General features: G+C 41.7%; 1 protein-coding gene across 2 annotated transcripts in view; it reads right to left on the reverse strand.

Moving 5' to 3' along the window:
- klf12b (Kruppel-like factor 12b) overlaps window positions 1–16,231 on the reverse strand; it is a 159,925-nt gene that overhangs the window by 69,904 nt on the left and 73,790 nt on the right. For both annotated transcript variants that reach the window (XM_046359183.1, XM_046359189.1), the window contains exon 2: window positions 9,143–9,224. In XM_046359183.1, coding sequence (XP_046215139.1) covers window positions 9,143–9,208 — 66 coding nt within the window. In that variant the 5' untranslated portion in view covers window positions 9,209–9,224. The remainder of the gene's footprint in view (window positions 1–9,142; window positions 9,225–16,231) is intronic.

Raw genomic sequence — 16,231 nt, forward strand, 5'->3', positions numbered from 1 at the left:
GATTGAAATAGTAAGGGGCCTAGACAGCTGCCCTGGAGAATTGCTGATTCTACCTGGATTATGTTAGAGAGGTTTCCATTAACTTCTTATGGCTGGGGGCAGTATTGAGTAGCTTGGATGAATAAGGTGCCCAGAATAAACTGCCTGCTACTCAGGCCCAGTTGCTAATATATGCATATTATTAGTATATTTGGATAGAAAACCCTCTAAAGTTTCTAAAACTGTTTGAATCATGTCTGTGAGTATAACATAACTCATATGGCAGGCAGGAACCTGAGAAACAATCCAGCCAGGAAGTGGGAAATCTGAGGTTTGTAGTTTTTTCAACTCTTTGCCTATTAAATATACAGTGTCTATGGGGTCAAATTGCACTTCCTAAGGCTTCCACTATATGTCAACAGTCTTTAGAACCTTGTTTGATGCTTCTACAGTGAGGGAGGGAGGGGGAATGGGAGCTTAATCAGTCAGTGGTCTGGCAGAGTGGCATGAGCTGGTCACGCGCGTTCACGTGAGAGTTAGCTTGCGTTCCATTGCATTTCTGAAGACAAAGGAATTGTCCAGTTGGAACATTATTGAAGATATACTTCAATAATTATTGATTCTATACTCCGCTTGTTTCTACGGACTGTAACGGAACTTTTTGACTTTTCGTCTGACCTGCGCGTCATGAATTTGGATTACTGGGCTAAACGCACGAACAAAAAGGACGTATTTGGACATAAATGATGGACTTTATCGAACAAATCAAACATTTTTTGTGGAACTGGGATTCCTGGGAGTGCATGATGATGAAGATCATCAAAGGTAAGTGAATATTTATGATGTTATTTCTGACATCTGTTGACTCCACAACATGGCGGATATCTGTATGGCTTGATTTGTTGTCTGAGCGCTGTACTCAGATTATTGCATGGTGTGCTTTTTTAGGTAAATATATTTTAAAATCTGATACAGCGGTTGCATTAAGGAGAAGTGTATTTATAATTTCATGCATAAGATTTGTATCTTTTATCAATGTTTATTATGAGTAATTCTATAAATTGATGTGTCTCTCTGCAAAATCACCGGATGTTTTGGAACTACTAAACAACGCGCCAATGTAATCAGATATTTGTACAGTGGGGCAAAAAGGTATTTAGTCAGCTACCAATTGTACAAGTTCTCCCACTTAAAAAGACGAGAGAGGCCTGTAATTCTCATCAGAGGTACACTTCAGCTATAACAGACAAAATGAGGAAACAAATTAAGAAAATCACATTGTAGGATTTTTAATGAATTTATTTGCAAATTATGGTGGAAAATAAGTATTTGGTCAATAACAAAAGTTAATCTCAATACTTTGTTACATACCCTTTGTTGGCAATGACAGAGGTCAAACGTTTTCTTTAAGTCTTCACAAGGTTTTCACACACTGTTGCTGGTATTTTGGCCCATTCCTCCATGCAGATCTCCTCTAGAGCAGTGATGTTTTGGGGCTGTTGCTGGGCAACACGGACATTCAACTCCCTCCAAAGATTTTCTATGGGGTTGAGATCTGAAGACTGGCTAGGCCACTCCAGGACCTTGAAATGCTTCTTACGAAGCCACTCCTTCGTTGCCCGGGCGGTGTGTTTGGGATCATTGTCATGCTGAATGACCCAGCCACGTTTCACCTTCAATGCACTTGCTGATGGAAGGAGGTTTTCACTCAAAATCTCACGATACATGGCCCCATTCATTCTTTCCTTTACACGGATCAGTCGTCCTGGTCCCTTTGCAGAAAAACAGCCCCAAAGTATGATGTTTCCACCCGCATGCTTCACAGTAGGTATGGTGTTCTTTGGATGCAACTCAGCATTCTTTGTCCTCCAAACACGACGAGTTGAGTTTTTACCAAAAAGTTCTATTTTGGTTTCATCTGACCATATGACATTCTCCCAATCTTCTTCTGGATCATCCAAATGCTCTCCAGCAAACTTCAGACGGGCCTGGACATGTACTGGCTTAAGCAGGGGGACACGTCTGGCACTGCAGGATTTGAGTCCCTGGCGGCGTAGTGTGTTACTGATGGTAGGCTTTGTTACTTTGGTCCCAGCTCTCTGCAGGTCATTCACTAGGTCCCCCCATGTGGTTCTGGGATTTTTTCTCACCGTTCTTGTGATCATTTTGACCCCACGGGGTGAGATCTTGCGTGGTGCCCCAGATCGAGGGAGATTATCAGTGGTCTTGTATGTCTTCCATTTCCTAATAATTGCTTCCACAGTTGATTTCTTCAAACCAAGCTGCTTACCTATTGCAGATTTAGTCTTCCCAGCCTGGTGCAGGTCTACAATTTTGTTTCTGGTGTCCTTTGACAGCTCTTTGGTCCTGGCCATAGTGGAGTTTGGAGTGTGACTGTTTGAGGTTGTGGACAGGTGTCTTTTATACTGATAACAAGTTCATACAGGTGCCATTAATACAGGTAAGAAGAAGTTACAGGTCTGTGAGAGCCAGAAATCTTGCTTGTTTGTAGGTGACCAAATACTTATTTTCCACCATAATTTGCAAATAAATTCATTAAAAATCCTACAATGTGATTTTCTAGGATTTTTTTCTCTCATTTTGTCTGTCATATTTGAAGTGTACCTATGATGAAAATTAAAGGCCTCTCTCATCTTTTTAAGTGGGAGAACCTGCACAATTGGTGGCTGACTAAATACTTTTTTGCCCCACTGTAAATAAATATGAACTTTATCGAACAAAACATGCATGTATTATGTAACATGAAGTCCTATGAGTGTCATCTGATGAAGATCATCAAAGGTTAGTGATTCATATTATCTCTATTTCTGCTTTTTGTTACACCTCTCTTTGGCTGGAAAAAATGGCTGTGTTTTTCTGTGACGAGGTGCAGACCTAACATAATCGTTTGGTGTGCTTTCGTCATAAATACTTTTTGAAATTGGACACTGCGGTGGGATTAACAATAAGTGTATCTTTAAAATGGTGTAAAATACTTCTATGTTTGAGGAATTTTTATTATGGGATTTCTGTTGTTTTGAATTTGGCTGGCTGTTGTCATATCGATCCCGTTAGTAGGATTCAAGCCATACGAAGTTTTAAAGAACACCCTCTGTGTTCTGTTAGACAGGTAACTCTTTATCCACAATATAGCAGGGGTGTAAAGCCATAACACGTACATTACCGGGCAAAAGTTTTAGACCCCCATCAAATCAAAGGAAGTCTTGAGCTATTGCTCGCCTGAGGTAGAGTATCTCATGATAAGCTGTAGACCAAACTATCTACATAGAAAGTTTTCATCTGTATTTTTCGTAGCTGTCTATATACCACCACAGTCAGAGGCTGATCTCAGACAGCACTGAATGAGATGTATTCCACCATAAGCAAAAAAGAAAACGCTCACTCAGAGGCGGCGCTCCTAGTAGCCGGGGAGTTTAATGCAGGGAAACTTAAATCTAATTCTAATCTAATAATAAACCAAATTTCTATCAGCAGGTTAAATGTGCAACCAGAGGAAGAAAACTCTTGAGCACCTTTACTCCATACACAGCGATGCATACAAAGCTCTCCCTCTCTCTCCATTTGGAGAATCTGACCATAATCCTTTGCTGCTGATTCCTGTTTACAAGCGAAAATGAAAGTGACCCCAGTGACTATAAATAAAAAAAGTGATCAGATGAAGCAGATGCTAAGCTACAGGACTGTTTTGTTTACACAGACTGGAATATTTTTATTCAAGTGTTTTTCTTTATTTTGACTAATTTCTACATCGTAGAATAATTGTGAAGACATCAAAACTATGAAATAACACATATGGAATCATGTAGTAACCGAAAAAGTGTTAAATTCTCTAGGGTAGGGGGCAGCATTCGGATTATTGGATTAAAAGCATGCCCAAACTACTCGGGCCCAGAAGATACGATATGCATATAATTGGTTGATTTGGATAGAAAACACTCTAAAGTTTCCAAAACTATTAACATAGTGTCTGTGAGAATAACAGAACTGATTTAGCAGGCGAAAACCTGAGAAAAATCCATTCAGGAAGTCGTTTTTTGGGGAGTTTTGTAGTTTTCTATTACAGTATCTATTGACTTAGGACTCCATTTGCAGTTCCTATGCCTTCCACTAGATGTCAACAGTCTCTAGAAATCGTTTCAGGCTTGTATTCTTATGAATGAGGGAGTACGACCAGTCTGAACGAGTGGACCCTACCGTGTCGCAGAGCTTTTTCATGCGCATGTGCATTTCTTATTTACCTTTTGACATGTTTCTATGAACTTTACCGGTACAATTTAGATTTTTTTGTCTGATTATTTTGACTGCGTTTGAGCCTGTGGATTACTGAAGAAAACGCACTAACAAAACGGAGGTTTTTGGATATAAAGAGACTTCATCAAACAAAAGGAACATTTATTGAGTAAATGAATGTCTTCTGATTGCCACCATATGAAGATCATCAAAGGTAAGGGATTAATTGTATCTCTATTTCTGTAACGCTTCTGCTTGGCTGGTTACTGTTTGTAATAATTTGTCAACTGGGATATGTTCTGGGCTAGGTATGTTCTGGGCTAGGTATGTTCTGGGCTAGGTATGATTTCGCCAAAAAGCATTTTATAAAATGCCACTGTGGTTGGTTTAACAAGAAGTTAATCATCATTAAACCTATGTAAAATATGTTTTGTTTTCTGAATTTTTATAATGAGCATTTCTGTATTTGAATATGGTGCTCTGCAATCTCACTGGATATTGGCCAGATGGGACGCTAGCGTCCCAAGTACCCTAGAGAGGTTAAACAAATCAAAATATATGTTATATTTGAGATTCTTCAAATAGCCACTCTTTGCCTTGATGACAGCTTTGCACAATATTGGCATTCTCTTGAGCAGTGGACATTAGACCGGTGGAAATTTGTGCTCTGGTCTGGAGTCCAAATGGATGATTTTTGGTTCCAACCGCCAAGTGTTTCTGAGATGTGGTGTGGGAGAACAGATGATCTCTGCATGTGTATTTCCCACCGTAAAGCGTGGATGTGGTGTTATGGTCCTTTGCTGGTGACACTGTCTGTGATTTATTTAGAATTCAAGGCACACTTAACCAGCATGAGTATCACAGCATTCTGCAGTGATACGCCATTCCATCTGGTTTGGGCTTAATGGGTCAATCATTTTCAACAGGACAATGACCCAACACACCTCCAGGCTGTGTAACGGCTATTTGACCAAAAAGGAGAGTGATGGAGTACTGCATCAGATGACCTGGTCTCCAAAATAACCTGACCTCAACCAAATTGAGATGGTTTGGGATGAGTTGGACCGCAGAGTGAAAGAAAAGCAGCCAACAAGTGCTCAGCATATGTGGGAACTACTTCAAGACTGTTGAAAAAGAAAATCAGCTGGTTGAGAGAGCTGTCATCAAGGCAAAGGGTGGCTATTTGAGTAGCAGACTATGATCGATAATGTCAAAAGCCACACTGAAGTCTAATGAAACATCCCCCACAATCGTTTTATTATAAATGTCTCTTAGCCAATCGTCAGTCATTTGTCTAAGTGCTGTGCTTGTTGAATGTCCTGAAAGTCTGGTCAAACACAATTTTTTCAAAAACTTTACTACGGGTTGGTAACAGGCTGATTGGTCAGCTATTGGAGCCATTAAAGGGGACTTTACTATTCTTAGGTAGCAGCATGACTTTTGCCTCCCTCCAGGTCTGACGTTACACACTTTCTAGTAGGCTTAAATTGAAGATATGGCAAATAGGAGTGATAATATCATCCGTCAGACCCCGATGGCTTGCCATTGTTGATAGACAATAATTATTTCACCTCTTCCACACTCACTTTACAGAATTCAAAATTACAATCCCTGTCTTTCATAATTTGGTCAGATATAGTTGGATGTGTAATGCAGCGTTTGTTGCTGGCATGTCATTCCAAAGTTTGCTCTTCTTGCCAATGAAAAAATCATAAAGTACAGTACGTTTGCCAATCGCTTGTGCAGCCAGACTTATTTGCCATTCCCTTTTCCTCATCCCTCTCAACCATAAAATGTTTAAATTCCTCATCAATCCACAGGGATTTAAACGTTTTTACAGCAATTTCATAAATGTGTCAAGTGTAACGTCTGTTTGCTCTTCATTACACACCACGACCCAACAAATATTCTTTACATCAACAACATATGAATCACTACAAAACGTATTGTATGACCTCTTATTCACTATATTAAGCCCAGCCTTTGGAACTTTGGTTTTCCTAGATATGGCTACTATATTGTGATCACTACATCCGATGGATCTGGATACTGCTTTCAAGTACATTTCTGTAGCATTGGTAAAGATGTGATCAATACATGTTGATGATTTAATTCCTGTGCTGTTTCTAACTACCTTGGTAGTTTGACTGATGACCTGAACCAGGTTGTAGGTACTGGTTACAGTTTGAAGCTTTTTCTTGATGAAGCCAGTCATTATTTAAATCAACCAGAAAATACACATCTCTGTTGATATCACATACATTATCAAGGATTTCACACATGTTATCCAGATGTTGATTGTGGCCTGTGGAATGTTGTCCCACTCCTCTTCAAGGGCTGTGCAAAGTTGCTGCATATTGGCAGGAACTGGAACACGCTGAAATTCACGTATACCAAAAGCATCCCAAACATGCTCAGTGGGTGACACGTCAGTATGCAGGCCACGGAAGAACTGGAATTGTGGAATTGCAGGAATTGTGTACAGATCCTTGTGACATGGGGCCATCCATTATCATGCTGAAACATGAGATGATGGCGGCGGACGAATGGCAGGACAATGGGCCTCATGATCTCGTCACCGTGTCTCTGTGCATTCAAATTGCTTTTGATAAAATACAAGTGGGTTCGTTGTCTGTAACTTATGCCTGCCCATACCATAACCACACCGCCAACATGGGGCACTCTGTTCACAACGTTGACATCAGCAAACCGCTTGCCCACACTCTGCCATCTGCCCTGTACAGTTGAAACCGGGATTCATCAGTGAAGAGCACACTTCTCCAACGTGACAGCCACCGAAGGTGAGCATTCGCCCACTGAAGTCGGTTACGACGCAGAACTGCAGTCAGGTCAAAACCCTGGTGAGAACCACAAGCATGCAGATGAGCTTCCCTGAGACGGTTTCTGACGATATTTCTGTTGTGCAAACCCTAGATTCATCAGCTGTCCGGGAGGCTGGTCTCAGACGGCTTATGGTAGAGACATTTTATGAACATTTAATTATCTTTCAACAGCTCTGGTAGACATTACTGCAGTCAGCATGCCAATTGCATTGTCCCTCAAAACTTGGGACATCTGTGGCATTGTGATGTATGACAAAACTGCACATTTTAGAGTGGCCTTTATTGTCCCCAGCACAAGGTGCACCTTTGTAATGATATGCTGTTTAATCCGTTTCTTGATATGCCACACCTGTCAGTTGGATGGATTATCTTGGCAAAGGAAACATTGTCACTAACAGGGATGTTAACAAAAATACTACAAATAATAATAATAATGAAAAAAATGAGCGTAGAATTTTATTTTATTTTAGCTCATGAAACACGGGACCAACACTTTACTTGTTTATATTTTTGCCCAGCATAAATTATATTTCCTTTAATTCTAATTCAATTCAAATTGGACACTTGTATTGGAATGAAAGACCCCAACTCAATTTAGAAATGAGCCCACCCTGTCACAGACATTATATCTCCAATTACAAAACGCATTAGAATCAACGAGTTATTGATAACTGATATACTATTCATCATGGTGACAGCCATCACTAAAAATAAAACATTGGCTGGACTCCTCTGCACACACACAGCTGTAACAGCTACACAAAGCTCTGTCGTAACCTAGCAACAGCTTCTGCACAGCAGAAGACCACTTCATGTCTGTAGCTGATGATTTTTTGACTAAAGAGCACTTATGTTTGGGAAAAAAACAATAATATAGTATATCTTTGGACTCCTGTTACAGTACAGAGACTTCACTCAGTGGCCAAAACTAATTGCAATTACATCATAACTGGCAGCTTTGCAGCGAGGAATGGTAGAAGACATACACTTTACTTACTACACTACAGTATGCATCCCATCTAAGGTAGCTAATTGTGCAAATTAAGGGGAAAGCAAAGGATGAAGCATACCAAACACCCATGAAAGTGTCACTTTTTGTGCATATTGTGGTGACACAGTTTAAAGGGCTGCTCTGCTCAGGTGGGCAAGAGCATCATGTTACAGGAAGAGTATTAAGAGAATCGTGACAAAGAGAGAGAGAGAGAGAGAGAGAGAGAGAGAGAGAGAGAGAGAGAGAGAGAGAGAGCTTTCTTTGTTTTCACGTCTTATCCTCCTATGACACATATTGTTAGATACTTAAAACAAAATTCTTGTCGCAGTTGTTGCAAATTGTGAAGAAATGTCCTTACATTTAATGCCGGTCTTGAATTGAACGGAGAGACGATTGGAACTGAAAGCATGTCTGAGGGGGAGAGTGGGGGATAGTGGGAGAGAACGAAGGGTGAGAGAGACTGTGTGTAGGCGAGTGAGAGAGATGGAGGGAGAGATGGAGGGATGATAGTGAGTGTTTGTATAGATGGAAAGACAGAGTTGGTTGGCTTTAGGCAGAGGACGGAGAGAGACAGATTCCAGCATACAGCTAGTTAGGGAGAGAAAGAGACTTATAGGGAGAGACTGAGACTGTGTGTGTGTTTTGATTTTGAATTGGAGAGAGGCAGAGAGAAAGGGGGAAAGAGAGGGCAGGGGAGACAAAGAAGCAAGAGAGAGATATACTTCGTTTTGGGAGTTTTCCTTGTGTCTCTCCCTGAAGCAGTTACTCAGCCCCCCTGCCAACATGGACTCCCTGCTAGCTAAAGCAACCTCACTGTAAGTCCTTTATGCATTCTGACCGCAGCTGTTTAAGCCCTCTCCTCTCCTCCTCACCACCACTCTCTACGACCACTCCTCCGAGCCCCCGCACTCTCTTCCCTTGTACTCCCTCCCTCCCTCCCTCCCTGTCACTAACTCTCTCTCTCTCTCGATCTCGATCTCTTCCTCCCCCCAGGAGCGATTATAGGGCTGTTGTCGATAGGAGGAAAGAAAAAAGGAGGAAGGAAAAATAGGAAATGTTTGGAAAACTGCTCTTTTACCCCGTGTTCCGATTCCAGGGGCTCGGCTTTGACTCGGACTGCAGGCATTCCATCAAGCATTAACATCCTGTTCTCGGGCCGTCTGTGGAGGAAGAGAGGGGGGAGGTGTAAGACGGACGCTGAGTTTGACCATGACTAAGCATCTTAGTTTGACTTTGACAAACACATACAGTAAAAAGCTGGAGCTGACACACATCCCCAAAAAGTTGGTAGAGGTGCTGACAAAATTACAGAAAGTCACACTACACATAGAAATATGCGCAAGCAAATACTGTACACACATACACATGCTTACAATCAAATAGATATTACAGGTATTACAGGTATTGTATGTGCGCTGACAAAAACAAACTTAAACACACCGGCATACAGTACACAAAGAAATAATCACGTCTAAAGAACACACACACACACCGCACTCTCTCTGTACAAACAAGCCACATTTTTTTGTATGAAACTACTGTGTTCACTGACGTCACTTGTCTGAGTGTTCCAGTATGTTTACAACTAATCAATGTGCAATAGACATATAATTACCATATTTATATTCCCATAAAACTATAGCACAATAGCACGACCATGGAGATCCGATTCATTTCTATGTTGTTGTTTTTTTCTTCCTGTGAAGCACATTGCTTTGCCTTTCATGTCTGAAATGTGCAGTATAAATAAAGCTCGATTTGATTTGATATTGGAACAACCACACAAATGAATGCGTCCCAAATGGCACGCTATGCGTACATAGTTGACTACTTTTGACCAGAGCCCTAATCACATCTCAAAACACTCATTTATTATTTGCATTTTATTTCATGGTCCGTTTTGTTAATTACTTCTCAACTTAGTATATAATGATCATGATTGCATTGCACAAAGGCAAAATAGTACAGCCATTTACAATATATGTGCCAAAAATGCTATAGGGAATGTTTCAAGCTTATCACCAAGTCATAGAGTAAAACACAATGTAACAAACATATCGATCCATACAGTATAAACAATTATCCATGTTTGAGCACACAATGACTCGTCTAGCTGACTTGTCCTAATATTCTGTTCGTACATGGATATGACTTGTCTCTGTAACCAAAAATCACTTTTAGCATATAATCAATCACACCAGGTATGGGGGAAAAAAGAGAGAATCGTAGAGCAAGGCTTTAATGCTTACACAGTGAGATGTTTGTGCATCACTTTCTTTGTCAGCATTGCCTATACCTCCATAGGCAGGCAATCCAATGATTGTTTTCGGGAGGGGGCAGTATAAAATAATACATGTATTTGTAATCTAAATATCGGGTTGTTTCTGTAGCCTGCAGAATCTTTATTTTTATCTCGAGGTTGGTTTGGGATTCTTCATTGTTTTGGTGAAAAGATAGTTCAAGAAAAGAACAACACACTGAAACACTTTTCAAATCCACTATGACCCATGAGGTCTGGGGAACAGCGGAGATCGTTACAGGTGATTTTCTGGATCATTGATAGTGTGGCTGGGTACAGGTGGAGAGGCAAATTGCTAGAGAAACAAACATTTTCTTCTGTTTAATGCATACTGACAATGACCCAGGTCTCTCCTTCACACACAGACTCTGATTTCCAGCTAATGCTTCCTAGGCTGGGATTCAGTCCGATCACGGGTTATACAGTAGGTTTTGCGGTTTTTAAAAGCAATGTTCCCATGTTTTTTTTTTTACCTTTATTTAACCAGGTAGGTCAGTTGAGAACAAGTTCTCATTTGCAACTGCGACCTGGCCAAGATAAAGCATAGCAATTTGACACATATAACAACACAGAGTTACACATGGAGTAAACAAAACACAGTCAATAATACAGTAATAACAAAACAAAAAGTATATATACAGTGTGTGCAAATGAGGTAAGGGTGTTAAAAGGCAATAAAATAGGCCATGGTTCAATCTTTAAAGAAAAAATGTAAGTCCTAAGTGAAAATGTAATAAAATGTTTAAAGAAAGTACTGCCTATGTGATTCTGAATCTGAACCTCTACCCTACAGACACCTATCACAGTGATAGGGACACAATGTACACTCATTCAATAATATGGGCAGCTCCTTAGTACTCAAACTACTCTACCTTTAAGACACTGTACGGTACCTTTAAGATGGCTCCTCAGAAGGAGCCAATGACAACAATGCATGTTCCGTCTCCCTTGGCCAAGGCCGACCTGAAGTAACCCAGGCTTTTATTATTTTAGCAGGCAGTACATGGAGGAATGCAAGCAAAGCAAAGCAAATATGCTCTAAACATCTCTGTTACACTCCACTTCTGGCATCAGCAACAGGATGTGTGGCCATGTCTCCACTCAGAACCCCATCGAAACTACTCTGGTGAGGGGAGAGAGAGCATCCTTGGCTGAGTTAACCCCCAAGTGTCTGGATTGTCGGATAATCACATTCACACATTGATGTGTACACAAACACACACTTATAACAAAGCTGGCATGGGAATCAGACTTCATATGTGATGAATACCCTTGCATGAGAAATGAAGACTTGCATTAGCTCCCCGAAGTACTGCCTAGGCTTTAGCTTAGCAAGGTTTTGTGGCTGGTTCGAACTATATATATTTGATATTTTATTGTCCTAATTCGATACCCATTCATAAATGTTGAACACATTCTAGGAATATAAAGCATTATATACATGCAAACAGATTATATATATATTTATTATCTCTTTGCATATACAGTGGGGCAAAAAAGTATTTAGTCAGCCACCAATTCTGCAAGTTCTCCACTTAAAAAGATGAGAGAGGCCTGTAATTTCACTTCAACTATGACAGACAAAATGAGAAGAAAAAAATCCAGAAAATCACATTGTATGATTTTTTATGAATTTATTTGCAAATTATGGTGGAAAATAAGTATTAGGTATATACTTTGTTATATACCCTTTGTTGGCAATGACAAGGTCAAACGTTTTCTGGACGTCTTCACAAGGTTTTCACACGCTGTTGCTGGTATTTTGGCCCATTCCTCCATGCAGATCTCCTCTAGAGCAGTGATGTTTTGGGTCTGTTGCTGGGCAACACAGACTTTCAACTCCCTCCAAAGATGTTCTATGGGGTTGAGATCTGGAGACTGGCTAGGCCACTCCAGCACCTTGAAATGCTTCTTACGAAGCCACTCCTTCGTTGCCCGGGCGGTGTGTTTGGGATCATTGTCATGCTGAAATATCCAGCCACGTCAATGCCATTGCTGATGGAATGAGGTTTTCACTCAAAATCTCAAGATACATGGCCCCATTCATTCTTTCCTTTACACGGATCAGTCGTCCTGGTCCCTTTGTAGAAAAACAGCCCCAAAGCATGATGTTTCCACCCCCATGCTTCACAGTCAGTCAGGAAAGCTAAGGCCAGCTTCTTCAGGCAGAAGTTTGCATCCTGTAGCTCCAACTCCAAAAAGTTCTGGGACACTGTGAAGTCCATGGAGAACAAGAGCACCACCTCCCAGCTGCCCACTGCACTGAGGCTAGGGAACACGGTCACCACCGACAAATCCATGATTATCGAAAACTTCAACAAGCATTTCTCAACAGCTGGCCATGCCTTACGCCTGGCTACTCCTATCTCGGCCAACAGCTCCGGCCCCCCCGCAGCTCCTCGCCCAAGCCTCTCCAGGTTCTCCTTTACCCAAATCCAGATAGCAGATGTTCTGAAAGAGCTGCAAAACCTGGACCCGTATAAATCAGCTGGGCTTGACAATCTGGACCCTCCATTTCTGAAACTATCCGCCGCCATTGTCGCAACCCCTATTACCAGCCTGTTCAACCTCTCTTTCATATCGTCTGAGATCCCCAAGGATTGGAAAGCTGCCGCAGTCATCCCCCTCTTCAAAGGGGGAGACACCCTGGACCCAAACTGTTACAGACCTATATCCATTCTGCCCTGCCTATCTAAGGTCTTCGAAAGCCAAGTCAACAAACAGGTCAGTGACCATCTCGAATCCCACCGTACCTTCTCCGCTATGCAATCTGGTTTCCGAGCCGGTCACGGTTGCACCTCAGCCACACTCAAGGTACTAAACGACATCATAACCGCCATCGATAAAAGACAGTACTGTGCAGCCGTCTTCATCGACCTTGCCAAGGCTTTCGACTCTGTCAATCACCATATTCTTATCGGCAGACTCAATAGCCTCGGTTTTTCGGATGACTGCCTTGCCTGGTTCACCAATTACTTTGCAGACAGAGTTCAGTGTGTCAAATCGGAGGGCATGTTGTCCGGTCCTCTGGCAGTCTCTATGGGGGTGCCACAGGGTTCAATTCTCGGGCCGACTCTTTTCTCTGTGTATATCAATGATGTTGCTCTTGCTGCGGGTGATTCCCTGATCCACCTCTACGCAGACGACACCATTCTATACACTTTCGGCCCGTCATTGGACACTGTGCTATCTAACCTCCAATCGAGCTTCAATGCCATACAACACTCCTTCCGTGGCCTCCAACTGCTCTTAAACGCTAGTAAAACCAAATGCATGCTTTTCAACCGATCGCTGCCTGCACCCGCTTGCCCGACTAGCATAACCACACTGGATGGTTCCGACCTTGAATATGTGGACACCTATAAGTACCTAGGTGTCTGGCTAGACTGCAAACTCTCCTTCCAGACCCATATCAAACATCTCCAATCGAAAATCAAATCAAGAGTCGGCTTTTTATTCCGCAACAAAGCCTCCTTCACTCACGCTGCCAAGCTTACCCTAGTAAAACTGACTATCCTACCGATCTTCGACTTCGGCGATGTCATCTACAAAATTGCTCCCAACACTCTTCTCAGCAAACTGGATGCAGTTTATCACAGTGCCATCCGTTTTGTCACTAAAGCACCTTATACTACCCACCTATGCGACTTGTATGCTCTAGTCGGCTGGCCCTCGCTACATATTCGTTGCCAGACCCACTGGCTCCAGGTCATCTACAAGGCCATGCTAGGCAAAGCTCCGCCTTATCTCAGCTCAGTGGTCACGATGGCAACACCCATCCGTAGCACGCGCTCCAGCAGGTGTATCTCATTGATCATCCCTAAAGCCAACACCTCATTCGGCCGCCTTTCGTTCCAGTACTCTGCTGCCTGTGACTGGAACGAATTGCAAAAATCGCTGAAGTTGGAGACTTTTATCTCCCTCACCAATTTCAAACATCAGCTATCTGAGCAGTTAACCGATCGCTGCAGCTGTACATAATCTATTGGTAAATAGCCCACCCATTTTCACCTACCTCATCCCCACAGTTTTTATTTATTTACTTTTCTGCTCTTTTGCACACCAATATCTCTACCTGTACATGATCATCTGATCATTTATCACTCCAGTGTTAATCTGCAATATTGTAATTATTCGCCTACCTCCTCATGCCTTTTGCACATATTGTATATAGACTCCCCTTTTTTTCTCTACTGTGTTATTGACTTGTTAATTGTTTACTCCATGTGTAACTCTGTGTTGTCTGTTCACACTGCTATGCTTTATCTTGGCCAGGTCGCAGTTGCAAATGGGAACCTGTTCTCAACTAGCCTACCTGGTTAAATAAAGGTGAAAAAAAAAAAAAAAAAAATCAGTAGGTATGGTGTTCTTTGGATGCAACTCAGCATTCTTTGTCCTCCAAACACGATGAGTTGAGTTTTTACCAAAAAGTCATATTTTGGTTTCATCTGACCATATGACATTCTCCAAATCTTCTTCTGGATCATCCAAATGCTCTCTAGCAAACTTCAGACGGGCCTGGACATGTACTGGCTTAAGCAGGGGGACACGTCTGGCACTGCAGGATTTGAGTCCCTTGGCGGCGTCATCTTTTTAATTGGGAGAACTTGCACAATCGGTGGCTGACTAAATACTTTTTTGTCCCACTGTACATGCCAGTCTGAAGTTTGATATTGAACATCTGAATGATTCAGAGGACAACTGGGTGAAAGTGTTGTGGTCAGATGAGACCAAAATGGAGCTCTTTTGCATCAACTCAACTCACCTATGACCCCAAGAACACCATTCCCACCGTCAAACATGTAGGTGTAAACATAATACTTTGGGGGTGTTTTTCTGCTAAGGGGACAGGACAACTTCACTGCATCAAAGGGACGATGGATGGGGCCATGTACCGTCAAATCTTGGGTGAGAACCTCCTTTACCTCAGCGAGGGCATTGAAATGGGTCGTGGATGGCTATTCCAGCATGACAATGACCCAAAACACACGGCCAAGGCAGCAAAGGTGTGGCTCAAGAAGAAGCACATTAATAACCTCTTGGAACTCCCTCTCCCGGACCTGGGCCAATTGTCACAAGTGAAATATATTGAAACACAGCTTAGCCTTTTGATAATCTCCCTGTCATATCAGATTTTGAAATGATGCTTTACAGCCAAAGCAAGACAAGCATTTGTGTAAGTTTATCGATAGCCTAGCATAGCATTATGCCTAGCTAGCAGCAGGCAGCTTGGTCACGAAAATCAGAAAATCAATCAAATTAAATCGTTTACCTTTGATGAGCTTTGGATGTTTTCACTCACGAGACTCTCAGTTAGACAGCAAATGTTCATTTTGTCCCATAAAGATGATTTTTTATAGCCGAAACACCTCCGTTTGTACTTCACATTTGGTTGAGAAATCCACCGGAAACTGCGGTCACGACAACGCCGAAAAATATTCCAAATTAGATCCATAATATCGACAGAAACATGGAAATAATTTTTTTATAATCAATCCTCAAGGTGTTTTTCAAATATCTATTCAATAATATATCAACCGGGACAGGTGGCTTCTTAGTAGGAAAGAGAGAAACAATGGCCGCATTTGTCTTTTATGCACAAAACACTCTGAGAGCCTCCAGCTGACCACTGACGCAATGTTGTCGTTCAGGCTCATTCTTCAAAATAAAAGCCTGAAATTATGTATTGTGACACTAGACACATTAGGGAAGCCAAAGAAAAAGGAATCTGGTTGATATCTCATTCACTGCTCAATAGGGACACATAGGAACCCAGAGCTTTCTAAATAAGAGTCCCTTCCTGATTGGATTTTTCTCAGGCTTTCACCTGCAATATCAGTTCTGTTATACTCACAGACAATATGTATT

The sequence above is a fragment of the Oncorhynchus gorbuscha genome, linkage group LG01 (assembly GCF_021184085.1).
Source record: "Oncorhynchus gorbuscha isolate QuinsamMale2020 ecotype Even-year linkage group LG01, OgorEven_v1.0, whole genome shotgun sequence".
Taxonomy (NCBI): Eukaryota; Metazoa; Chordata; class Actinopteri; order Salmoniformes; family Salmonidae; genus Oncorhynchus; species Oncorhynchus gorbuscha.